At 40.2% G+C, this 25554-nt stretch overlaps 1 protein-coding gene across 2 annotated transcripts; it reads right to left on the reverse strand.

Annotated features, from left to right (window-relative positions):
• Positions 1-270: 270 nt before the first annotated feature.
• Positions 271-25277, reverse strand: OSGIN2 (oxidative stress induced growth inhibitor family member 2). Of its 2 annotated transcripts, none has more exons than XM_047088927.1 (6): positions 25101-25277; positions 16152-16306; positions 10675-10811; positions 9690-9881; positions 4347-4438; positions 271-2142 (listed from the first exon to the last, which is right to left on the reverse strand). In XM_047088927.1, the coding sequence occupies exons 2-6, from the start codon at positions 16216-16218 to the stop codon at positions 1113-1115; spliced, it is 1518 nt and encodes a 505-aa protein (XP_046944883.1). In that variant the 5' UTR covers positions 16219-16306; positions 25101-25277; the 3' UTR covers positions 271-1112. The 2 variants fall into 2 exon arrangements, with proteins under 2 accessions (XP_046944883.1, XP_046944882.1); XM_047088926.1 differs by lacking the exon at positions 25101-25277 and adding an exon at positions 24239-24330.
• Between the last annotated feature and the right edge of the window lie 277 nt (positions 25278-25554).

The following is a 25554-nucleotide window of genomic DNA, read 5'->3' on the forward strand; positions in this document are numbered from 1 at the left end:
TAACACAAATTCTGGGGACTTGTGTGAAAATACAGACATTAAGCACATCTAAATAAATGTAAATCAAGATAGGGTATATAATTCAAAAACAGCCATAGGATAAGCTGCTAGGTCATGTCCAACAGATTTCAAAGTAATCATGAGAATGGAAAAGAAAGGTTTTAACCTTAAATAATTCTAGGAATACCCAAATAATATTACAATATTATAAGTATTTTTGCCCAAATATGTTAGTTTTAATGACAAAGTAACTCAAAATTGACACAGGAATAGTTTTCACAATTTATTGAATTGCAAGTTAGATTGTTATGTTAAAGAGAGAATAAATCTCCAAAAATATTTTGGCAGGTTTCTGAATGTTTAAGTGTATGCCAACATTATTGGACTCTTTAAATTATTAGAAGCTAAGAATATGAAGTACTTACCAAGTTTACAATAAAAATATTTTTTAAAATACCATATTTGGTAATAAATTAGATTTATAGAATTGATCATTCAAAATAAATTAAACCTGAGTTATAAATGCTTCCTACTCTGCCCACCCCCAGCATACCTAAGTTATAGTTCTTTTACACCAGTATGCCTCAAACTTAAATGAGCATACAGATTCCTTGAGGATCTCATTAGATGCAGTTTCTGATTTCAGTAATCTGTTGTGGGGCCTGAAAGTCCACACTTCTACCAAGCTACAAATGAAGCTAATGTTGGTCTTTAGACCACCCTTAGGTCACCTTGCTGCTCGAATATACAGTGAAGACAATTTCTGGTTTAATGGGACTGTATGGTTTCATCCATTATTCAAGGCTGTCAGATTTTGGAATCAAACATAACCACAAACGATCACCAAAAATAAGTCTTGGAAGAAAACATTTTTGTTAAGCGCTTAAAGTATACCAAATTGGCAGTGTTTCTATTGGTCTGACAGTGATACCTTTGATACTATATAGATCAGGATGCCAAGTTCTTGTAACTGTAAACAATAGTTACTATAGATAGCTTCAGGCTCTCTTCAGTTCATTCAAGTCCAGAAACTTCAAGCCAGTACACTGCAAAACCACTATTAAAAAACCTTTAATGGTAAACTGTCCATATAAATTACTTGTAAACTCACTTTAAGCTATCCCGTCTCCTCCTCCTCTTTCCACAAATAAATGTTTTTTCTTCTGCCTCGTAGCTAAACAGCGTGTAACACCCAATGCCCCTCCCTTTAAAAATCGAACAAAATTGTCTCCAACCAAAGGACCCAATGCAAAAAGGTTGGCTTCTTTAACACATTCGTAAGTATATGCATCTATTTCCACAGGATTAGTCTTACATGTGATGGGCTGGCTTGAGTTGTGGCCCAGGTAACACCCTCGCTCCTTCAGAAAAGACAGATTGGGATGAGAACCTATCAGCACTACTGCTGCAGAGAGCTTAAATATTTTCTTCAATCCAGAGATGCTTTGAAGAATGCATTTCATGTCCGACTTAAAGGAAAGCACATGGTGCTCAGGAAAACTGGTATAATCAGAAAGAAGAGTGGAGTCTACAGAATATGACTGAGTACACATCATATGATAGACTTTATGGTATTCTGGATAAAGCTTTTTGGGAAGCTGTTTGAAAATTAAGCTTGGATCAGTTACTCGTCTGCGAAATACATGAATCACAGGAATATTATTGTTGTACGCACACAGTACTGCGTCAGCTGCAGTAAGCCCGGAACCCACAATTAACACTGGGTCCGCTTTGCCACGCAACTTTCCTTTGCCTATAGCAGCTCCAAATTCAGGCATTGAATGGAACACAAAAGGAAGATCTTCCCCTTCAATTTCCAGATGGGCAGGAGAATCCAGCGTTCCAGTTGCCAGAGCTACGTTCTCAGCAAAGAGACAGAAGGGAACGTGGGAACCATCTGCTACTCGCTGATAACCTCTGATCTCCCAATTTCTCTTGATAAGTTTTGACTTCTCTATCTGTAAATGCTGCGTTGAAATATTTCTGTCTTGTCCATCACCATCACCTTGATCTCTGTAGAGTCTTGATACAGAGGTGATATAAGTATTCTCTCTGAAATTCTTCTGCAGACCCATGACTTTTACATAATGTTTATAGTAACGAGCTATTTCCTCTGGCATAACACGATCCCCTTTTAGGTTCCTAAAAAAGGAAAAATATGCTATGAAGATAGTACTTTGATAGTTTCCATGATTATTCCTTTTCCATCAAGTAAGCTATGATATAGATCTTTTTAATTTCACCTGTCTTAACTATAAATTATCCTTTAACAGAGAAAGCCTTCTTTAACAAAGTTCAACATTTTTAAGAATTAGTTTTATCAGTCCCCCGAGGGTAGAGACTGTATTTTAATACATCTGTTTCCCCAGGGCTTTGCATAGAATCTGTTCAGATGAGCTACCTTTACCAATGAATTTTTTAAATGAATTAAAATGTGGAAATTCAGACTACAGTCTCACAACTATAATCCAGTCTATATACTATTCAGTCTACACACTATAATAGAATGACAGATTATAACATTGATATTACACTGCACGTCTAACTACAATACATGATTCTTAAAGATAATAGGATTCTAACATGATTTTTTCTAAGTTGCTATTTTCTAATGACTGAAAATAATTCATATCGGTCTTCTGAATAAAATCATCTTATATCTAAGTAGATAAAACAATTCTGTGTTTTCCTATTAACAGAGGTCTATAAATACACTTATGTACTTTTATTCAAAAACAGCATATTCATTTTCCACTTGAACTTTAAAGCAATAGGCATTAGTAACCCTCACTGGGCCCTAGTTAGAGAATAAGTAGCAGTAAAAACATACCAAATCATTTCACATAATTCATTACAAATTGTAACTAGAAGTTCATAAAAGTTTTTTTTTTTTTTTTTTGAGAGCTAGCACATGTAAGTGGGTGTGCAGGCACGCGCGTGGGGGAGGGGCAGGAAAAGGTGCGGGACAGCAGACTCAAAGCCAGTATTTAATTACAAGATTCTTCACATATTGCTTCGATATACAATGTGCCCAATGTAAAAGAATGAATACTTTTGGCACATAATCATAAAGCTTCCCCCCCCCCGGTTTTTTAATGTTTTTATTTATTTCTGAGAGATGAAGAGAGAAAGTGTGTGCAAGTGGGGGAGGGGCAGAGAGAGGGAGGCAGAGCATCCAAAGCAGGCTCTGCGCTGACGGCGGACAAACTCACAAACCTTGAGATCTTGACCTGAGCAGAAGTTGGACGCTTAACTGAGTCACCCAGGTGCCCCAAGGCTTCCCTTTTTTACCCCTATCACAAAAGGAAGAATGTTGAGCAATTTCACTTGCTTGCTTATGAAAATCAAATTGTACAACTTGCTTGATTTTGCTACTTTTCGTTTCAAACCAATATAAAACTCCTTTAAAAAAAAAAAAAAAACCCAAAAGCAGGGCTGGTTCAGTCAGAACGTGTGACTCTCGATCTTGGGGTCGTGAGTTTAAGCCCCATGTTGAATGCTGAGATTAAACAAATAAAACTTAAAAAAAATCCCAACAGGAATATTTGAAAGGTTTAATCTCTATGGCCCATGCTGGTCTGAATTTGTTCTCCTAAAATCTTCTCAAGGATAATTTCCATGGATTAATATGGTTTCTATCTAGCAGAAAGTCAAGCACTCAATGTTTACAACCCTGCAAAGGTTAAGTAACTTCCTGCTTTACTTTGTTTCTGTGAGCAAATTAGGTTTCTCTATATTATCTAATTTAATACTACTATCCTTGAATATAAGGTTTTTCATATTATTTCTCTTCTTAAATTTTGGGTTTTTTCCTCCCAAATAAAATTATATTATTCCAAGGAGAGATTTCTTCTCAGTTCCTTCTATTTTCGTATTTCTTATTAAATATTTACCTCTATAGTAGCCAACAGTGTAGCCAATCACATCACAGATTCTGGCTTATTCCATCATTCTAAATTATTAAGCACATACACTCATCTACTCTGAAAGCCAAACACTGTAAGTACGTATACGTGAGATATCCATACACAAACGTGTATATCCACTGATAACAATAAGCGTAGAAAGGATTTGTGGGTGGATGAGAAACTAAACAGTGGTTTAACAGGAGAGTGGGATAAATCCATAACTAACAAAAGTCAAAGAAACCCAATCTGTAGACAAACCTTTACCTGTGTGTGCTTAGTCTCTAAATGGAAACTAGCTCATGATGACTGGCTATGAAGAGGTTTTATTTGAAAGACACATGAATTTATACTATTCCAAGACAGGATCACAAATATTTTGGAAACTGCCAATGGACTTTCCCACTGTACATCAAAGGATTCTAACAGTTCGGTATTTACCTTCGTTTGCTGGATACCCAGTCTTTAAATTTAAGTCCAGGTAGCTCCATCCAATTTCCAAAGCTGATTGTCAACATGGAACCTTCCATATTCTATTTGAATAAAAATTGCACAAACACATTTAAGCAGTAACATGGATTTGTAAAAAAAACCAAACCCATCTTCATTCACTATCATTAAGAATGTGGATAAGGAGATCTGAAAGAAGTAGTTGTGTAAATTAAAAATACTTTTATCATTCTGTAGCATTTATATTCCTTTCATAAAGTATACATTTATAAAACAAGTTTATCATATTGCCAGATGCCTATACAATGTTGATAGCTTCGGCCTATAAAGTAATTCAGATACAGAATATGTTATAGGAAATCTGTAATTTCACTTTTTAAACAAGAGGAAAAAAGTTAATTTCTAACACTTTAGATGTCTACCCATTTTAACAGATTTTTCTTCATTTTATTTATTTAATTATTTATGTATTGAGAGACAGGCAGAGAACGAGTGGAAGAGAGGCAGAATCCCAAGCAGGCTGCATCCTGTCAGCACAAAGCCCGATGTGGAGCTCAAACCCACAAACCACGAGATTATGACCTCAGCCAAAACCAAGAGTCAGATGCCTAACTGACGTAGCACCCAGGCACCCCTAACAGATTTCTAAAAACTGGGCAGAGAAACAGCCTTTCCCCCTCCATCAATTATAATTGTGAAGTCCAAGCTGGCTTGGATACAGCAGCATCTCTAAAACTAAGGAAATAAGCAGTGGTTACCTGATTAAGAACAGACTCACAGCTGAGGCTAATGCTGCCTTTAAGGAAGTGAGCCCTTCAAGCTCCCTTGTCCCACTTACTTCTGCTTTGCTCACTTCAAAGCAACAAGCCCAAGGGCCAACAGCACCTGTCCCAATGACCCCAATGATCTCTCTCAACCATTTCTTTTAGGCTATGGCTTTTTCTTAACTTTTCTTGTCCTGTTTTCTGAACGATCCGGTACTGGGAATGGTACTTATTATTACTAACATTTCCAGGCACTTACTATATGCTGGGCCATGTGAAGCCCATTATCTATGACAGTGTGTAGGTCACCACCGGGAGAGAAGGCAGCAAGCGGTCACTGCTCTGAGGCAGGCTGGGCCTGATACTATGATCACAACCAAGAAGATGGAAAACATCAGAAGGGAAACTTAAGAATTTATTGTATACAGAAATTATCTGGAGCCATAATTGTCTTATCTGGAACTCAAAACCCTTAGGGCACTAAGAGTCCACTTCCTGTCAATAATCTCAACTTTATTCCCCCTGCACCAGTTCTTCCGGTTAGTTGAGAGCCCTAGTCCCTGATCTCTTTTCTCATTATCTGCCTTGTTTTCCCTTATGTGATCTAAATGCCACGAATGCCTGCTGTCAGGGACACTTGGTATATTAAGAGATGCAAACCTGACAGGAGCATATAGAAAGAGAAGAAACAGAAGCATGTTTCTTAAAGGACACAAATGGGCTGTAAGGAGTGTAATATTAAAAAGGGAGGAGGATGTTCCTGGGTGGCTCAGTCCGCTGAGCATCCCATTTGATTTCGGCTCAGTCATGATCTCACAGTTCCTGGACTGAGCCCCACATTAGGCTCTACACTGAGAGTACACGGAGCCTGCTTGGAATTCTTCCTGTCCCTCTCTCTCTGCCCCTCCCCCACTCTTGCCCACTCTCACTCTCTCAAAAATAAATATCTTTTAGGGGCGCGCCTGGGTGGCTCAGTCAGTTAGGCAGCCAACTTCAGCTCAAGTCATGATCTTGCGGTCTGTGGGTTTGAGCCCCGGATCAGGCTCTGTGCTGGCAGCTCAGAGCCTGGAGCCTGCTTCAGGTTCTGTGTCTCTCTCTGCCCCTCCCCTGCTCACACTCGGTCTCTTTCTCAAATAATAAACATTAAAAAAAAAAAATTAAAAGAATATCTTTTAAAAAGGAAGGGAGAATATTCTAGATTGGATAAAGACATCATGTGACAGTTTATAAAGAGAAAGAACAGGAGTGCCTTCAAGGAATTAAAAGAGGGTCAGCCTTATGCAGGAAAGTATTAACAGGTTTGGGCTGCTTGAACTGTACACGTTACTCAGAAAGGTCTGTCTTTAAGGACTGGCTTTTGGCTGCCTCCTATGAGAGCAACACTGAGTGCTTTGAATATTCTACGTAATGAGTGATTTTTTTTTGTAGGCCAGAGGCCTTGGGCCATGCTGTACCAGTGTAACTGTAGTTTATCCTAACAACAAGATTTATGGTAAACACCAATGTTTGCTCTGAGAGGCAAGGCAATCAGTTACTGAGATCAGTCATGTGGCCACTGCTGTTCTACATGACTGGCTCCCAGAAAATCGTGGACACCAAGGTGTGGGTGAACATCCCTGCATCCCTGATTGGCAACTCTTTGCACACCTTGTCACACATCATTGTTGGGAGAATTAAGTGCATCCCCAGTAAAACTCCAGTAAAAATGAACATTTAGAAACTGGAGCTTGTTTTCTCCTGGACTTCATCCTATGAACTTTTCCCCTTTAAGGATTCTAATCTGTATCCTTTCACTATAATAAACTATAACCATGAGCACAAGACCTTTAAGGAATCCTGTCAATCCTAGTGAATCTAGAGTCTGATGGTGAACCTGGACCCCCCAGCAAAAGTAGGAAGCCTTTCCAATAATATGGGTCAAGGATGACGATGGCCAATATAGCAAAATTATAATTACAATGGGGAAAAGTAGGGTAGACGGACTTACCATATGTTTATGAAAAATATGGAAAAGATAGGATAATTGGTTTGGAGTGGGAGTTGAGGAAAGAATAATCAAGAAAGGTTTCTTGCTTGAGTAACTACATTACAGTGCTATTCCATAAGGAATTTAAGAAATCTGATAATAGGGGTGCCTGGGTGGCGCAGTCGGTTAAGCGTCCGACTTCAGCCAGGTCACGATCTCGCGGTCCGTGAGTTCGAGCCCCGCGTCGGGCTCTGGGTTGATGGCTCAGAGCCTGGAGCCTGTTTCCGATTCTGTGTCTCCCTCTCTCTCTGCCCCTCCCCTGTTCATGCTCTGTCTCTCTCTGTCCCAAAAATAAATAAACGTTGGAAAAAAAATTAAAAAAAAAAAAAAAAGAAATCTGATAATAAAAATGACTATTTAGGCATGTTGAGTTTGAGAACACCAAGGAATAATCAGGGGAAGGTAATGAGGTGAATATACAAAAGAAAACAATCTGGGCTATGGTTCTTGATTCAGGAATCACTCAGTGCAAGACAGTGGAGTTATATGAGGAAAGCCAGGGAGAATGAAGAATATAAAGAGATGACCTTGGCCTGGGACAGAGTTTACAGAAGAGTACATAAGGTAACTGAAAAAAAGAGTGACGAAACAGGAAGAAAAACGAGGAGATGAAAGGTTCAGAGAATCTAAGAGGGATATCAACACTACCAAATGTTGCAGAGGTCAGGAGGGATACATTCTGAGACTCAGACTGAGCAAAAAGGAAGTTACTGACCTTCAAAAAGAAGCTCCAGGAGAAAAGGCAGTGACAGAAGCTACAGTCAAGTGAGCTAAGGAATAGGAGGCAAAGGCAGAGAAATAAAGGATAGGTAACTATTTCAAGAAGTTGGCTCTAAAGCAAAGGATACAGATAAGCTGGCACATAAAAACTTTATTATCGTTATTATTATTTTTGAGACAGAGAGAGAGAGAGGTGGGGGCCATAAGCAGTCAAGAGAGGCAGAGGGGGGCAGAGAGAGAATCTCAAGCAGGCTACACACTCAGCACAGAGTCTGACATGGGGCTCAATCCCATGACCCTGGGATCATGACCTGAGCAGAAATCAAGAATCAGACACTCAACCAACTGAGCCACCCAGGCGCTCCAACATAAAAACTTTATTTTTTTTTATGTTTGTTTATTTTTGAGAGAGAGAATCAGCACATGAGTGGGGGGAGGGCAGAGAGAGAGAGAGACAGACAGACAGACAGGGGGAGACACAGAATCCAAAGCAGGCTCCAGGCTCTGAGCTGTCAGCACAGAGCCTAAAGCAGGACTTGAACTCATGAACTGTGAGATCATGACCTGAGCTGAAGTCGGATCCTTAACTAAGCCACTCAGGCGCCCCTAAAAACTTTTCAATAAAGGATAATAATTTTAGTATATTCATATACTGATGAACAGAAGCCAGCAGAGAAACTCAAGATACAATGTCTCTGGAGAAGACAGGGATACAGGATACAGTCGGAAGGTAAGCCTCAGATAGAAATGATACCATTTCCACTCTAACAGGGGATAAGAAACAAGGAAGCAGTATGAATGGAGGTAAGTTTGTAGGTTTGAGTACAAAATTAGAAAACAGAATCCATCACATAGGAATTAAGAATATTTCTAAATAGGAAAGTTAAAAAAGCAATAGAAGTTTGACAAGAACATTTAATAAGTAAATATCAAAGGATTACCAAACAGTGTTCAGGACCCAAATGAGGTTGGAGAATACTTTTCACAGTTGTACAACTTTTTTTTCTGGCAATATTTAATAGCACAAGTATAGGAAAAGACAAAATTGACAGTTACGTGAATTGCTTTTACTGCCAAGCCTGTGTAGCAGAAGGACAATGAGGCAAGGGAATTAAGGAGAATGGCTAAAATCAAGGGACTATAGAACCTAAGCTGGGGTAGGTAAGGAGGTTAAGACCAGAGTTTCAAATGCTCTGTTTGAAAACTGGGTACAGTATGAACTGGGTAATGGAGCTGGAAGCATCAAGAGGTGTGGTCACAAAGATATTTGAGAATTTAGATTTTCACTGAGTAGTTACAGTGGAACCCCAGGAGTTTGTGTCTAAGGAGGAATGGAAGAGATCGTTGAGAATGAAGAGATAAGAGACTAAGAGGTTAAGGTGTTGCTTCTGTGTCACATATGTAGTTACTGAAGGTGACAGTAAAACTTGAGAGGTAATGGAAAACCCTATCTGTTGCTTAAGCCGCTCAGTCCATGTTATATCATTATAGCAGCCCAATACAACTTCATTGGGATGAGACGCTGTGTGAGATTTTTGTAAAGTCTAAAATGAATTTAAAACTTTTTACTGTGCAAACCACTGTTGTAGTATTTTCTACTTAATTCTTGTAAAACAGTATAGAGAAGCTTATGCTAAGACTATCAGTAATCAAATGTGGCTTACCTTCTTGTAACCCATATTGTATTGAACAGCATTAAAATTCTCAGATACAAATGTGGTAAACACTGTACTTCATGTTGTAATGTTTCAGAATTCAAACAGCCTTCTCAAGACGACATATAATAACTCACATGGACTAAAATGCTAAGAAAAATATACTCACATGCCAAGCTCCACCAGGTGGACCTTTACCGAGAACTAGGTGAGGGATGTAATGATGTTGTTCTAATTTCCAATGCAAAACGGATGGATAATCGTACCCAAAGTCAGCATCTGGATGAAGAAGTGTGTCAAAAAGTACTGCCACTGGATTGGATGATCGGCCCTCAAGGCCCTCAGACAGGTATTCTAAGTCCTGAATGAATTTTTTAAAAAAGAAAAAAGGCAGGTAGAGTTTGAAGGAAAAAACAAACAAAACTAAAACTAAAACACCCCAGCTATTTTAATAGTGAATGAAAGCCATTACTCAAATCCAGCACTTCCTGGAGAGTGTTGCTACAGAACACACCTTGAGATCTTCTTCATAGATGCTTTGGTCAAATGAATATAAGACAGGATTTCAAACAAAGCTAATCAGATCCTTTTACTGCAAATCTTGAAGATCCACTTAATACATTAATATGCCTTAATATTTACTATGACATTCCAGTAACAAAAAGCAGCACTTCCCAAACTTATTTGAACATACAGCACCTCCTAAAACTCCCATCAGGAAATAATTTGGGAAATTCTGCTTCAATCAAAGGAAAATAAACAGAAGTAACTTGGCAGACTATATTTACAAATCAAAAATAAAAATGTTAGAAAATGTTGTCTAGAAGAAAGAATTTTCAATTAAGTTAATACAATACTTATGGGCACCCGGGTGGCTCAGTTGGCTAAGCATCTGACTTTGGCTCAGGTCATGATCTCACAGTTTGGGAGTTTGAGCCCCGTGTCGGGCTCAGAGCCTGGAGCCTGCTTCAGATTCTATGTCTCCCTCTCTCTCTGCCCCTTCCCTCCTCGTACTCTGTCTCTGTCTCTCTCAAAGATAAACATTAAAAAAGAACTTTTTTAATAAAAAAAAAAATACAATGCTTATAAAAGTACAAAACTAACCTTGAGTATTAAAAAAAAGGCAAAAGCACTAACATGTAAGAAATAAATACCTGATCAACAATGGAAAGATGTCTTCCTTCTTCTAATTTACTATGTAAGATTGCATTTGGATGTATTGCTTCTGATGATAAATATGGTCTGTAGCCTGATAACATGTAAGAAAGGCAGATTCCTGAGGGTCCATTTCCTATTACCAAAAAACAAACAAAAAAGGTGAAGACAGGTGCATCATGTGTTCAAAAGCATATTCATGAGTTCCTTCATTCAGGTGCCCTTTCCTTTAAATATCAACCCCTCTCAAAGTCTGGTGCTAACAAACTCCTAAATTAATCAGGTTCTGATTCTAAATCTATTTAATCACTATATCCATTCAGCTGTCTTTGTTAGTGTCAATTCTTATGATCTCAGAAGATAAAAGTCTCTTGATTCTCCTCAAGAGACTTGAACACACTTCTATTCCAAAATCCTTTCACATTCTACATTCAGATGAATTCTGATAACACACAATCCTCATCATGCTACCCCCCTCCATTTGGAAGGCCTTAACTGCTTGCTTTTAGCTATCCAGTGCTCACCATATTCTGGTCTCAATCAGACCAGACTGATCTCCTAATACCATCTTCCTATATTTTTATTTGCTTAAACTAAAACTAAACTGAATTTTTTGCTGAACCCTGGTGAACTGCATCCATTTCTGTAGTTCCTTTAGTCCGGGTTTCCACTTCTCTATTATCTCCAACTACCAAAAATTTAATCCAACTATGCTAACTGCCAGCTATCAGGAAGGAAATCCTCTTCCATCTCTAATGTTTTGCCCCAAATAAAATAAACTCCAAGATGTAAATATGAAAAGTAAACTCATAAGAATATTAGACAATATAGGCTAATTCTTCTACTTATAATGCTGAAGCCTTTAAGTATGACACAAAACTCAAAAGACAGAAAGGAAATGAAACCATGTGACTTCTAAAAATGAAAATCAAACAAGAAATACTAGAAGTTAAGACCTGAGGCAGAGTTAATTTCCTTTAATCAAACCAAAGAGACAAAACTAAGGAAGTAGTATCATATGATAATATCAATACAAATAAAAGATACAGAAAAAGCATTTAATAATATCCAACACCTATTCATAATAAAAATAAAAAAACCTCAGCAAACTCAGAAGGAGGATACTTCTCCAACTTCATAAGGAGTACAGTAAATCTACAGCTAACAGCATACTCAATGGTGAAAAACTAGATGCTTTCCCTCTAAGATCAACAACAAGACAAGGATATTTCTTCTCATCATTCCTACTCAACACACACCATGACAGAGGTCTTAGTTAATGTAATAAGAAAAGGAAAGACAGACTGGAAAGATATAAAATTGTCTTTGTTCACAAATGCCTTGATTATCTATGTAGAAAATCCCAAAGAACTGACCAAAAAACTCCTAGAACATCGAGATTGCAAGATACAAGGTTAATACACAAAAGTCATTTCTTTCTTATATACCAGCAATAAACAAGTGGCATTTTAGAATAAGTACACAACACCGTTTAATTTGTGCGCGTGTGTGTGCATGCACGCACACACACAAATACTTGGGTATAAATCTCTATATATTTAAGGTAAGTATATATATAGAAGATGCGTACAAGGAAAACCACAAAACTCTGATGAAAGAGCCTGAAGATGATCTAAATAGATGTTCACGAATAAGAAGATTCAATACTGTTAAGATGTTAGCTCTTCTCAGCTTGATCTACAGATTCAATGCAATCCAAATAAAACTCCCAGAAAGTTACTTTGTGAATATTGACAAACTAATTCTAAAGTTTACATGGAGGAGTGCCTGGGTGGCTCAGTCGGTTGAGCATCTGACTTCGGCTCAGCTCATGATTTCACAGTTCATGAGTTCAAGCCCCACTTCAGGATCTGTGCTGACAGCTCAAAGCCTAGAGCCTCCTTTGGATTCTGTGTCTCCCTCTCTCTGCCCCTCCCCTGCTCGCACTCTGTGTCTCTTTCAAAATTAAACAATAATAATAAAAAACTTTAAAGTTTAAATGGAAAGGTGAAAGACCCAGAATAGCGAACACAATATTGAAGAAGAAAGTCAAGACCAACACCATCCAAACTCAAGTCTTACCATAAAACTATGGTCAACAAAACAGTGTGGAAATTATGAAAGAGGAGCAAATCAATGGAAAAGGACAGAGCAGAGTTAGATCCTAGCAAATATAGTCAACTTATTTTTGACAAAGGAACAAAGGCAATCCAATGGAGAAAGGATAGTCTTTTCAACAAATGGTACCATAACAACTGGACATCCACATGCAAAAATCTGAATCTAGATAGTAACCTTATATCATCGTTTACCAAAATTAACTCAAAATAGATCAGAGGCCTAAATATAAATAAAGCATAAAATTAGGAGACAAAACAGGAAAAATCTAGGTGACCCTGGGTTTGGTAGTAAGTTTTTAAATATAACATCAAAAGCAGGATCCATGAAAGAAAAAAACTGATAAACAGGACTTCATTAAAATTTAAAATTTCAACTCTGGAAAAGACATTCTTAAGGGAATGAAAAGATAAGTCACAGACTGGGAGAATATATTTGCAAAACTTGTTTGATAATGTACTTGTTTCTAACTTGTACCAAGAACTGCTGAGTCTCAACCATAAGAAAGTAAATAACCCAATCCATTAAAAAGTACACAAAAGATCTGAACAAATTATCTTTGACATCAAAGATAAACAGATGACAAATAAGCATATGAAAAAACACTCATCATGTATGATCACAGCACTGCAAATTAAAACAATGAGGTACCACTACCCACCTATCAGAATGGCTAAAATCCCAAACATAGACCATACCAAATGCTGACAGGACTTAAAGAAATGGGAACTCTCATTCACAGTTGTTAGGAATGCAAAATGATACAGCCACTTGGGAAGACAGTTTGACAGTTTCTTAAAAAGCTAAACATAGTCTTATGATATGATCCAATGAGCACTTAGGTATTTACCCAAGCGAGCTGAAAACCTAATGGCTATGCAAAAACCTGCACATCCATGTTTACAGCAGCTTTACTCATAATTGTAAAAAACCGGCAGCAACCAAGATGTCCTTCAATAAGTGCATAAATAAACTGAAGCATCCATACGATGGAATCGTATTCAGTGACAAAAAAGAAATGAGCTATCCGGCCACAAAAAAGACCTGGAGGAAACTTTCATGTATACTGTTAAGTGAGAGATGCCAGTCTGAAAAGGCTCCATACTGTGTAATTCCATGGATATGATATTCTAGATAAATCAAAACAACACACAGAGTAAAAGATCAGTGGTTGCCAGGGGTCGGGGGTTGAGGAAAAGGACAAACAGGTGGACCACAGAAGACTTTTAGGGCAGTGAAACTATTCTGTAAGATACTATAACTGTGGATACATGAGGATACATGACATTATACACTCAGCAAACCTACAGAACTGTACAACATAAAGAGGGAACCCTAATGTAAACTACAGATTTTAGTTAATAGTAACCTATAAACAGAGTTTCATCAGTGATAACAAATACACCACACCAATAAAAAGATACTGATAATAGGAGAAACCGGAGGTAGCAGAAGGGGAATATATAAGAGCTCTCTGTACTTCGTACTCAATTTTCATGTAGACCTAAACTGCTCTAAAAAATAAAATCTATTAATTAAAATAAATATTAAATAAACGCAAAATAGCGGGAATTAGGATCTGAGGCAAAGAGCGAAGTTCCTTAAATCAAAAAGAAAAAACACTCAACAGACATTGGCAATAAATGCACACAGGCAGTTCAGAGAGAAATAAATATGTAGGTAGAATGCTTCCTCACTCCCAAAGATGTCTCCATCCTAACCCCAAGAACCTGAGATTGTTACCTTATACAGCAAAAGGTAACTTTGCAGATGTGACTGAATGAAGGAGCTTGAGATGGGGAGAATATCCTGGTTCACAAAGGTGGACCCCATCTAATTATACGGGTCCTTAAAAACAGAGACTCTCTCCCAGCTCTGGTGAGGGGGGGAAAGGTGATGATGGAAGATGAAGAGAGAACCAACACTGCTGGCTTAAATGATGGAGAAGAGGTCCAGGAGCCAAGAAATTAGAGTAACCTCTAGAGACTGGAAAAGGCAAGGAAACATTCTACCCTAGAGACTCCAGAAAGGAATGTGGTTCTGCAGATATCCTGATTTTAGCCCAGTGAAACCAGTGTTGGACTTCTGACCTACAGAACAGTAAGATAATAAATTTACATCATTTAAAGCCACTAGCGTTTGTGGGAATTTGACAGCGGAAACGAGCTCTTGCTCTGTGCTCCGGTGGAGGGCTATTGCCAGCAGGAACAGTCCTAGAGTGTTAGGTTAAGCTACCCATTGGCTAGCTGAAGCAAAACACGAGTAGATGGTATTGGGGGGAGTGAGGTGGACAGGTACAGATCACGGTACTTTTTCCTTTTCTGATGCTCCCACAGCCCAGCTGAAACAAAAATAGGGTTTCTTTACTCATGCCGATACATTTGGGAAGGAAAATCCTGGGCTCAGGATTGGATGAAAGTGAGAAAATGGAACATGAGGTATGGTCTCTAAGATACCCTGGATGCAAGCCACTAAAGTACCGTCATCTCTCCCATCTCCCCGAGAGAGAAATCTAGGATAGAACAATCTTGCTTTCCTCCTTTCCTTCCTTCCTTCCTTCCTCGCATCCCCCATATGCCAGTCAGAGGACAGCACTTTTCTCCCCTTCCTGTTAACTTTGGAAAGGGGCTATCAAAGAAACTAAGGAAACTATAGGACATCAAGGTACATTATGCCCCATAATGCTTTCCTGCAGCAGTACCTGTCTGACCAGGTAAGTCTGAATATTAGATGCAAGATATACATGACAGGTAGTTAAACACATGCAGTTACTTTATCATAAAAACTTCTGTAGTTTTGAAGTAATTAGATCTTATTAATTGCTTAATTTTTAGTATCTTATAGGACTATCTGTTGAGGTGGTACAAAGGATATAGAACACTAGCTATTGGTTAAGGTCATTATAAACATTACTGCAGAATACTGTAACGTTCATTACTGAGAACTGGTTACTACTTGCATAAGTTACTCAACTTCTGAGTTGCCCTGACTGTATCTACCCTATAAAAGAGGGCTCTAAGGTTGTAAGGCATAATCCAACAATGCACACAGAATGCTCTGTATAGAGCTCTAATAATACTGGTTATCATCATTGCCATGACACTATCATAATTAACTCAATTGATAGTATAACATAATAGAGTAATATCAGGCTTTCAACAAAAGAGTGTTACATTCTAACACAGAATCTAGTATCAGATAAACCCATTACTCTCTCCAAAGATTTGGTTATTGGTTAAACATATCAAAAAACCTAAGAGTATTTTTCAGGACAATCCAAAGAACTTGTGCCATGTAACTATGAGTAGACAGTAGCAGTGAGGACCACAATTTTAAGAGACAAAATTTAGTAACTTACCTATTACTACCACAGGCAAAGTCACTGATGAATCTTCCAGTAAAGAAGTTTCTTCAACTAATGGCATAGCTTTAACTTTTTGCCCCAGATTATCACCAAAATATTGCACTAAGGAATTAAAAATCTCTCCTTCGGTTTCAGTGTCACTATAGTTTCTTTAAAAACACACACACAAACACGGAACAAAAACAAAACAAGAGATATAGTCAATATAGCCTTTATAAAAGTCTTTCTTCAGATTTAGCCATAAAATATTCAAGTCCCATAAAAGGAGAAAAGGAAGTCCTTTCTGAAAGGAATGCTTTCAAATTAGATTAGTGGGGGCGCCTGGGTGGCGCAGTTGGTTAAGCGTCCGACTTCAGCCAGGTCACGATCTCGTGGTCCATGAGTTCGAGCCCCGCGTCAGGCTCTGGGCTGATGGCTCAGAGCCTGGAGCCTGTTTCCGATTCTGTGTCTCCCTCTCTCTCTGCCCCTCCCCCGTTCATGCTCTGTCTCTCTCTGTCCCAAAAATAAACAAACGTTGAAAAAAAAAATTAAAAAAAAAATTAGTAGATTAGCTTGCATGTCAACCTGTACCATTGTTAAAGTCAGAAATCTTAAATGGCCGCTAAGGTCTCTGTTACCAGCAGGCCAAGTCCTAGACAAGTTCTAAATAAGACGCCATCTTCAAAGACAGAAGAGACAGCACTGTATTGGGGATTTTTATAATTCTCTGGCATTTCCTAGGAATGGCCAGCTTCTCTTTTACTTTTTTCTAGTTAATAAAAAGACAAGTGCACTAGAGGTGGTATATTTGGAAGTCACATAAAGTATTTTAAGGAAAAGTTACTGTTTTTATACATTATAAACTATGCATTTTAGTAAAAGAAAGGTTTATACATCTTATTAATTCTTAAATATTGAAATATAGAGGGGCGCCTGGGTGACTCAGTCGGTTAAGCGGCCGACTTCGGCTCAGGTCATGATCTCGCGGTCCGTGAGTTCGAGCCCCGTGTCGGGCTCTGTGCTGACAGCTCAGAGCCTGGAGCCTGTTAAGGATTCTGTGTCTCCCTCTCTCTGACCCTCCCCTGTTCATGCTCTGTCTCTCCCTGTCTCAAAAATAAATAAAACATTAAAAAAATTTTTTTTTTAAATATAGAAAGATCTCACTTTTTTTTTTTTTAATGTTTATTTCTGAGAGACAGAGAAAGAAAGCGAGAGAGAGAAAGAGAGAACATGTGTGCAAGCAGAGGAGGGGCAGAGAGAGGGAGACAATCTGAAGCAGGGTCCTGGCTCTGAGCTGTCAGAACTTAACATGGAACCGTGAGATCATGACCTGAGCCAAGGTTGGACATTCAACCAACTGAGCCACCCAGGCACCCTGAAATACGGAAAGGTATTAATGCTCATTTCTAATCTACCTTCTTCCCCAGTTACCTCCCTAGAAACTAATTTAAAAAAATTTTTTTTAATATTTATTTTTGAGAGAGAGAGACAGAGCATGAGTGGGAGGAGGGGCAGAGAGAGAGGGAGACAGAACCTAAAGCAGGCTCCAGGCTCTGAGCTGTCAGCACAGAGCCCGACGTGGGGCTTGAACTTCTGAATCATGAGATGATGACCTGAGCTGAAGTCGGACAGTCAACTGATGGAGCCACCCAGGCATCCCAAAACTAATTTTAACATTCTGACACACTCTTGCAATAAATGGAATATCCTCCAAACACAGTAAATGTTTTGCATTATACTAGTGATTATTTCAGAATAGAATCCCCAAATTATTTTTCATCTTCATATAGTCAGTAAAAGGCCACTAACTGGAAATATTAAACTGAGCACCAACTATGGGTGAGTATGCTTATTACCATTTCCAAAATGATAAACATGAGATGGGTCAGTTATTTCATAGGCCTCACAGATCCTGGAGGACAATGATAAATGGAGAGGATGAGGCAAAAACCAAAATTCCTGCTTCCCTATAGCCTCCCAAGGTCCCAGTCTGCACCAGGATAGAGTGGGCTTCTCCAGAATACACCGACAGCCTTCCTGAAGGTATAACCTCCACCCCAAATATCTGGACTCCCCTAAGGATACATGGCTCTTTGGGCCAGAATAGATACCCTCTGGACATGGTTACTAGGGATAGCCCCTCCTCAAAGTGAAGACTGCTCCTGGAAGAAGTGTCTTATACTCAAATTATCCCTTTCAGATCATTCCAACTACTTCTCCGATCAGATCCAGGTATACTAGCTGTCTGGCCTGCTTCCACTTCTTGTTAACAGAACTCAACATCAGTGCATTATATTCATGCCTGTTTCTGATATTTCTCCAAAAAGCATGCCAAGGGCAGGTGCCCTAGCTCACTTCGGATGCTTCTGACCAAAGTCCTTTTGGATACCCGGGCCTGATTAATATCATTGTGGAGGCTGTAAAGGCCACAATTCTTTGTCTGAAGATGAACACCTCACCTTCAGTCTCTTCCAGATTTCCCTATCTCAAACGTTGTTCCCATATATATAATCTGGGAAATAAAAAAAAATGATAATCACTCTTTTTGTTAAGGAGAGGTGTCCTTCAAACCTTAAACATTTCCTCCTTTTAAAGAGTACAATTCAAGGGTGCCTGGTGGCCCAGTCATGTCAGCGTCCAACTCTTGATTTCTGCTCAGGTCATGATCTCTCAGTTCAGGAGATCAAGCCCCATGTTGGGCTCTGTGCTGATAGCAAAGAGCCTCCTTGGAATTCTCTCTCCCTCTCCCCCTCTATTGCTCTCTCTCTAAATAAACTTTAAAGTGTACAATTCAGGGTTATTAGTATAATCACAAATTTTTGCAATCACCACCACTAACTCTAGAATTTTATCACCGTAAAAGTGATAAACCAAGTTAATAATAGTAAACTAGTTAGTAGTAAACTACTGCACCCATTAAAACTCAGTCCCCATTCTTCCCTCCCCCTAGCTACTGGCAACCATTAATCTACTTTCTGTCTTGTTGGATTTGCCTATTGTGGAAATTTCATACAAATGGAACCTCTCATACATTATGTAGCCTTTTGTGTCTGGCTTCTTCCACTTAGCATCTTTTCAAGGTTCACCCACAGTGCAGGATGTGTTGGTACTCCACCCCTTTTCACATCTAAGTAACATTCCACTGTATGGAGAGAATATATTTTGTCCATTCACTAGTCAATAAACATTTGAGTTGTTTCCACTTTTTGGCTATACAAATAATGCTGTGAACATTCACATATAAATTTTTGTGTGGACAAATGTTTTCATTTCTCTTAGGAGTACATGCAATGGCTAGATCATAAACTCTGTTTAACATTTTAAGGAACTGCCAAACTGTTTCCTAAAGTGGCTGTATCATTTTACAACCACACCAGCAATGTAAGAGGGTTCCAGCTTTTCCACATACTCACCGACACTTTTTTTTTTTTTTTATAGCTATCCTCATTGGTGTGAAGAGACATCTCGTTGCAGTTTGACTTGCATTTCCCTAACACATTCCCTAGTGACTAATAATGTTAAGCATCTTTTCAATTTACTTATTGGCCATTTGTATCACCTTCTTTGTAGAAATCTTCCATTTTTTGCCCACTTTCAAACTGGGCTTTTTATTATTGAGGTTTTTCTTTTTTTTAATTGCTTTAAAGCTTATTTATTTTGAGAGACAGCACAAGCAGGGTAGGGGCAGAGAAAGGAGAGAGACAATCCCAAGTAGGCTCCACGCTGTCAGCACAGAGTCCGATGCAGGGCTTGAACTCATGGGCCAGAAGATCAAGACCTGAGCCGAAGGCAGATGCTTAACCGACTGAGCACCCAGGCACCCCTATAGTTCAACTTTTAAAAATCCTTTACACGTGTAGAGCACATGTCTCTTTTCAAATAGATGATTTGCAAGTATATTCTCCCATTCTGTGGATTGTCTTTCACTTTCTTTGTTTTCTTATGAATCACAGAAGTTTCAATTTCTGATCAAGTCCAATTTACTTCTTCTTTTGTTGCTGTGCTTTTGGTGTCCAAGGAACCACTGTGTGCCTAATTCAAGATCACCAAGACGGACTACCATTTTCTGTAAGTTTTAGATTTCTAGTTCTTATGTTTAGGTCTTTCATCCATTCTGAATTAAATTTTTATACACATGAGGTGTCAGGTAAGACATCTTTTGCTTGTGGATATCCATTTGTCCTGAAACCATCTGTTGAGGAGACTGGAATTTCCCCTTCATCTTGTGATCCCATGGAAAACCAACCAACCACAAATGTATGGATTTCTGAACTCTTAATTCTATTCCACTGATCTATATCTTTATGCAAACACCATACTGTCTTGCTTACTGTTTCTCTATATTAAGTTCTGAAATTACGAAGCAGTAATTCTCCAACTTTCTTCAAGTTGTCTTGGCTCTTCTGAGTTTCTTGTAATTCCCTATGAATTTTAGTATCTGCTTATCTTTCTGGAAAAAAAAAAGGCAGCCAGGATTTTGATAGGGTTGCACTAAATTTATAGACCAGTTTGAGGAATACTGCCATCTTAATTAAAAATACTAAGCTTTTCAATCCATGAATATGGGATTCCTTTATAGTTCTTCTCAATGATGTTATGTAGTTTTCACTATTCAAGTCTTACAACTTATTCCTATTCATTCTTTTTGATGCTAGTGTAAATGGAATTTTTTCTTAATTTCATTGTCAGACTGTTCATCACTAGGGAGTATAGAAAAATGACTGATTTTTGTATGTTGATCTTGTATTCTCCAATGTTGCTTAATTCATTTATTAGGTCTAATAGGTTTTGTGTGTGGACCTCAAACAATTTAACTGGTCTGTTCCAATACTCTAGTACATGAACTAGAGCCAGCATTCTAGCTTATCTAAATCCTGTGTACAGTGTAAGTAATTTGTTCTGATTTCCTACTGATCATTAGTATAAACTGTATGTAATATGTGTATTATCTATAATACTGGAATAAACTATTTGCAATAAACTTGCATGGTATTTGATTAATACAGATTAACAGAGAGAAAAAACTGAATCAAGAGAAACAAAAACCAAAAGTATGGTTCACTGGTTTTAGATAAAGCAATGATAAAACAAAGGCCTACTGGTAAGTATTCTTGCTAAAAAATTCAGCTACAATTTAGTTTTATAATATATGCATAGTGTATCACAGGTCTATCAACATTTTCAGTTTCTACTTGAGATATCCAATTTGATGAATGTTGTATTTAAAACAAGTATTTATTCTAATAAAAAAAATCTCCTTTTCCTTCATTTGGAACACTAAATTAGAAAATACAAAATTACAATATAGAATATAGTGTAAAAACATTTTACACACATGCAAAAATAGTTGTCCTACTATTAGGTATCAAGTTAAAAAATTATTTGAGGGGCCCCAGGGTGGTTCAGTTGGTTAAGAATCAGGTCATGATCTCACGATTGTTAAGTTCAAGCCCTGCATCTGGCTCTGTGCTGGCAGTACAAAGCCTGCTTGGAATTCTCTCTTTCCTTCTCTCTCTGCCCCTCCCCTGCTTTCTCTCTGTCCCCCACCCCCCATGCTCTTACTCCTCGATACAAATAAAAAAAAGACTATTTGATAAATATGATCTTGGAGACCTTCCATCTTTTATTTTTGAAATATTATAGTCCAGTCTCAAAACAAATTTAAGAGGATGGCACAGGCATAAAATTGGGGTAGCAAAAAGACTTTTCTCACATCTAGCAATATTACCGGAGTTTTTACAGTCTTTGGAAACATTATCCTAAACTGTTACCAAATTTATACTACTATATGGGAAAAAAAGGCTCTAAAGTTACAAATGTTCACCACACTGTTCATCTTCCAAAATAGTAAGCATGGAACAGTTAGATGGTTGAGAAGTCAGTGGACAGTTCTCAGAATACCTGTTCCTTTCAGATATTGTGTAAGATCCAAAATACAGAGGTTATCACAACCTGTTTAAAACGTATTATTCCTAATAAAATCGCTCAAAAAAAATAACATGAGTAAATTATAAACACCTTCCTAAAGAAGCCATCTTAGAGGTTTTATTTTTTTAAATGAGATACAGTTTTTTTTTTTTTTACAATGGGTATATTATTTATTAATCATAATTTTCACCTTTTGGCTAGCAAGTCTTGCTTTCCTTTAACCCTCAAGATCAAAACATATCAAGTACTTTGTTTTTGGGAAAGACAAATCCTCCAAATTTCTGTACAAAGAGGTAAGCATATGGTATCCACAACCTAGGGTTAGTTAAATGGATACAAATCCCAACCTGTGTCTTTAGAGTTCAACTGTACCAAAAGCAGTCAAAAGACTTTTGGACAGCACTTTTCTGAAAGGCATGTTTAATTTCTCAGGGGCTTCAGTTTAACAAGTTTTCACTAGAGGAATGGGTTTTCGAAACTCTCCAAAGTGGATCTGACGCTCTCAAAACAACGTCTGTCAAGCAGTCAACAAACTAATTTGCCTAGAACCCAAAATTCAGCAGTTTATTAAATAAAACAATGTTTTTTAAATAGCCAGAACTTAGAAATCCCTACAGAACTCATTGACTGAGAGGCTGGGCAAGCCTGGACTGTTGCTCTCTATTAAAGGAGTCCTGAACCTTCCCTGTGCCTTACACTCATTTGCAATTTGGTGAAGCCTCTGAACCTCTTCTTTGAATAATATATTAAACACATAAAAGATACATAGAATTTACAAGGTAACCAATTACATTAAAATACAGTTACAAACAGTTTGTGACATTTATTTGCACTTCTCTATTGTATTAAAAAACAAGATTAGTGATGTGCAAGCACTGTAATTTTGAGGAAGTATACAGTGTTCCTAGAAATCTACCACTATGAAGTGAAAATGTGCATTCTATTGGTGACAAGGTCACAAATACTATGCTGCTTGTTGCTTATATTCATAGTTGAAGGACATGAAATTTTGATTGAAGTTTTTAGCCAATGTATCAGTTGTACCTTTCTTTACATACAAGTTCATGACCATGTGAGTTCTACCCATGAACTCCAATTTTAGAACTCTTGATCTGAGAGATGCCTGGGTGGCTCAGTCAAATGTCCAACTTCGGCTCAGGTCATGATGTCACAGCTTGTGAGTTCCAGCCCCACATCAGGCCCTGTGCCAACAGGGCTGAGCCAGGAGCCTGCTTCAGATTCTGTGTCTCCCTCTCCCTTTCTGCCCCTCCCCTGCTCGTTCTCCCCCTCCCCCGAAAATAAACGTAAAAAAACCCCAAAAAAACCCTTGATGTGAGTTTCATATTTTACTAGAAAAAATTTATACAGCATTATCCTAGCACATTCATAGACGCCAAAGTAAGGTGCTTTACTATTCTTTGCTAAGTCTAACATTTCTTCACAGGGTTAAAACCAGTTCCAAGTGTCTTTGGTCTTTCCACAACTGACTTAAGCATTGGCCAAGTGTGCTAGATCTAGAACACATAATATACTCACTTTTATTTTAAAATGCATTAACCTGATCATCCCTACAAACTTTGCCATAATGTGAGTCTGGAATGGCCACCTATTTCAAATTTCCACAATATATGGCTCACAATGACAAACATCTTAGAACAAAGTTAGCATCTACTAGATCATTCCAATTAAAAGAGTTCCCTACCTCCCTTCAACACAGTAACTTACCGCGTTTAAAATAAACACATAGATGTAGGTATAGGTACATACGTATACATATATAGTAAAGGTGGGGTAGGGAGGAAGCTTCGCCAATACTTCCCTAAAACTTTGCACCACTTAGAAGTCTCAGGTCGCCGTAACCGACTCACTCCGGGCCTAGCCGGTTTCGAAGTCCCATGACTGGCACAGTCCAGGGAAAGGAAAAGGGGACAACAGAGGGCAGTCCCCCGGAGCGAGGAGCCCCCAAGCACAGGCGGCCGAGGCGGGAACCCCGACCAGGCAGGAACCAGGAGGCAGCTGCGGCCGAGGCGGGAGGCCGCTGCAGACCAGGCGCTCGCCCCCCATCCCGGACCCGTCCCGACCCCGCCCGGCCTCAGCCCATCTCGGTCGCAGCATCCAGGCCGGGAAGCGCTCCGCCCGCTCCCGTCCCCTCCCCTCCCCGGCAGAGAAGTCACCTGAAATGACCGGCCAGGGAGCAGCGGCAGCACCACACCGGCATGGAGCGCGGCGCACGCGGCGTCTGAGCGCGACCACCGCGGCCGCCGCCACCGCCGCCTGCGCCGGCTGGGCTGCCCGTCCGGGGCGCCCGCCCACTCGCCCGGGGTCGCGGGGTCCGCGGGGCGCCAGCGCCCCGCGCGTCGCCGGCGCTGCCCGGAAGCTGCGGCTGAGCAGCCGGCCGGGCTCCGGCGCCCCGAACTCCGCCTCGGGATAGCGGCTTCCGCTCCTCGCCCCGGGGGAGCCAGACGCCGGCGGAGGATGATCTGGGGGCGCCGCGGTGGGGGCGGGGCGGGGACGCAGCGACGGCTGCGGCGGAGGCGCGCGGGCTCCTCCTCGCAGGTGCGGCGGAGGCGGGAGAGGCCGGCGATTGGCGGAGCCGCGGCCGGGGCGAGGGGCCGGGCCTGAGCGAGCGGCGGCTGCGCGGGCCGGGGACCGAGGGCCGCGCGCCAAGCGGGACGGCTGCGGCGGCGGGCGGCGGCCAGGCCTCGGCCTGCGCCCCGCGGCCCTCCGCGTGCGCCCCCTCCGTGCCGGGAGGGATTGGCAGGGCTGGGCGGATGCGCGTGGGGAGGCGGAGGGAGAGAGAAGGAGAGGGAGGGAGAGGGAGAGAGAAGGAGAGGGAGGGAGAGGGGGAGGGAGGAGGTGGTGGTGAGGGGACGAGAGAGCTGCTAACCCGGGCAGCGGAACGGCTCGGGGGACAGACAGCCGCCGTACAGCGCGGCTTCCGCGGCCCGAGCCACGCGGGCTCGCCCCCAGGAGGTCCGCGCGGGACTCCCACCCAGGAGGCCCGGAAAGGCCGACCTTCCCACCCAGGACACCCACCTTAGCGCCTTTCCTCACTAAGGCTGGGAGCTTCTGCGCGCTTCTGGCTCCCGTTCCTCCATCACCATCGCCAGGCGTGGAGAGTGGGGCTGAAAATACCCCGAACCACAGGTGCCCGGGTTCCAACCCCCACTGTTCTGACTGTGCAAGTCTGGCTTTTGGAACGGGAGAGCCTCGACCGGCTCACCCGTCTGCAAGAGTGTGAGAATCACCTGCATCGCTGGTTAAAAATACCAGTGCTTAGCCCCGCCCAAGACTCACTGAGCCCGTTTCCGGGAGGGGGAAATGGCAGGAAGGTGTATCGTGAGTCCCTCCAGGTGAAGGTGATGCAAGAAGAGTTAGAAAAGTACCGCCTGTTGTTGTCAAAAAATCTAGGCGGGAAAAACTCCTAGAAGTGGTTAATTGCATGTACTGTTACACACACGTGTCTCTATCTCTACTTAAAAAAAAAATA

The sequence above is a fragment of the Lynx rufus genome, unplaced genomic scaffold (genome assembly GCF_022079265.1).
Source record: "Lynx rufus isolate CCGP_SWC_20201006 ecotype Redwood Valley unplaced genomic scaffold, mLynRuf1.p SCAF_26, whole genome shotgun sequence".
Taxonomy (NCBI): Eukaryota; Metazoa; Chordata; class Mammalia; order Carnivora; family Felidae; genus Lynx; species Lynx rufus.

Bases quoted from the DNA above. Each gene is read 5' to 3' on its own strand.
- OSGIN2 (XM_047088926.1), bottom strand. From the start codon at position 24,282: ATGCCGGTGTGGTGCTGCCGCTGCTCCCTGGCCGGTCATTTCAG. The intron at 16,307-24,238 runs GTGACTTCTCTG...GTGTTTTTAAAG, and splicing joins TCCCTGGCCGGTCATTTCAG to AAACTATAGTGACACTGAAA. The intron at 2,143-4,346 runs GTAAATACCGAA...TTCCTTTTTTAG, and splicing joins TGGGTATCCAGCAAACGAAG to GAACCTAAAAGGGGATCGTG.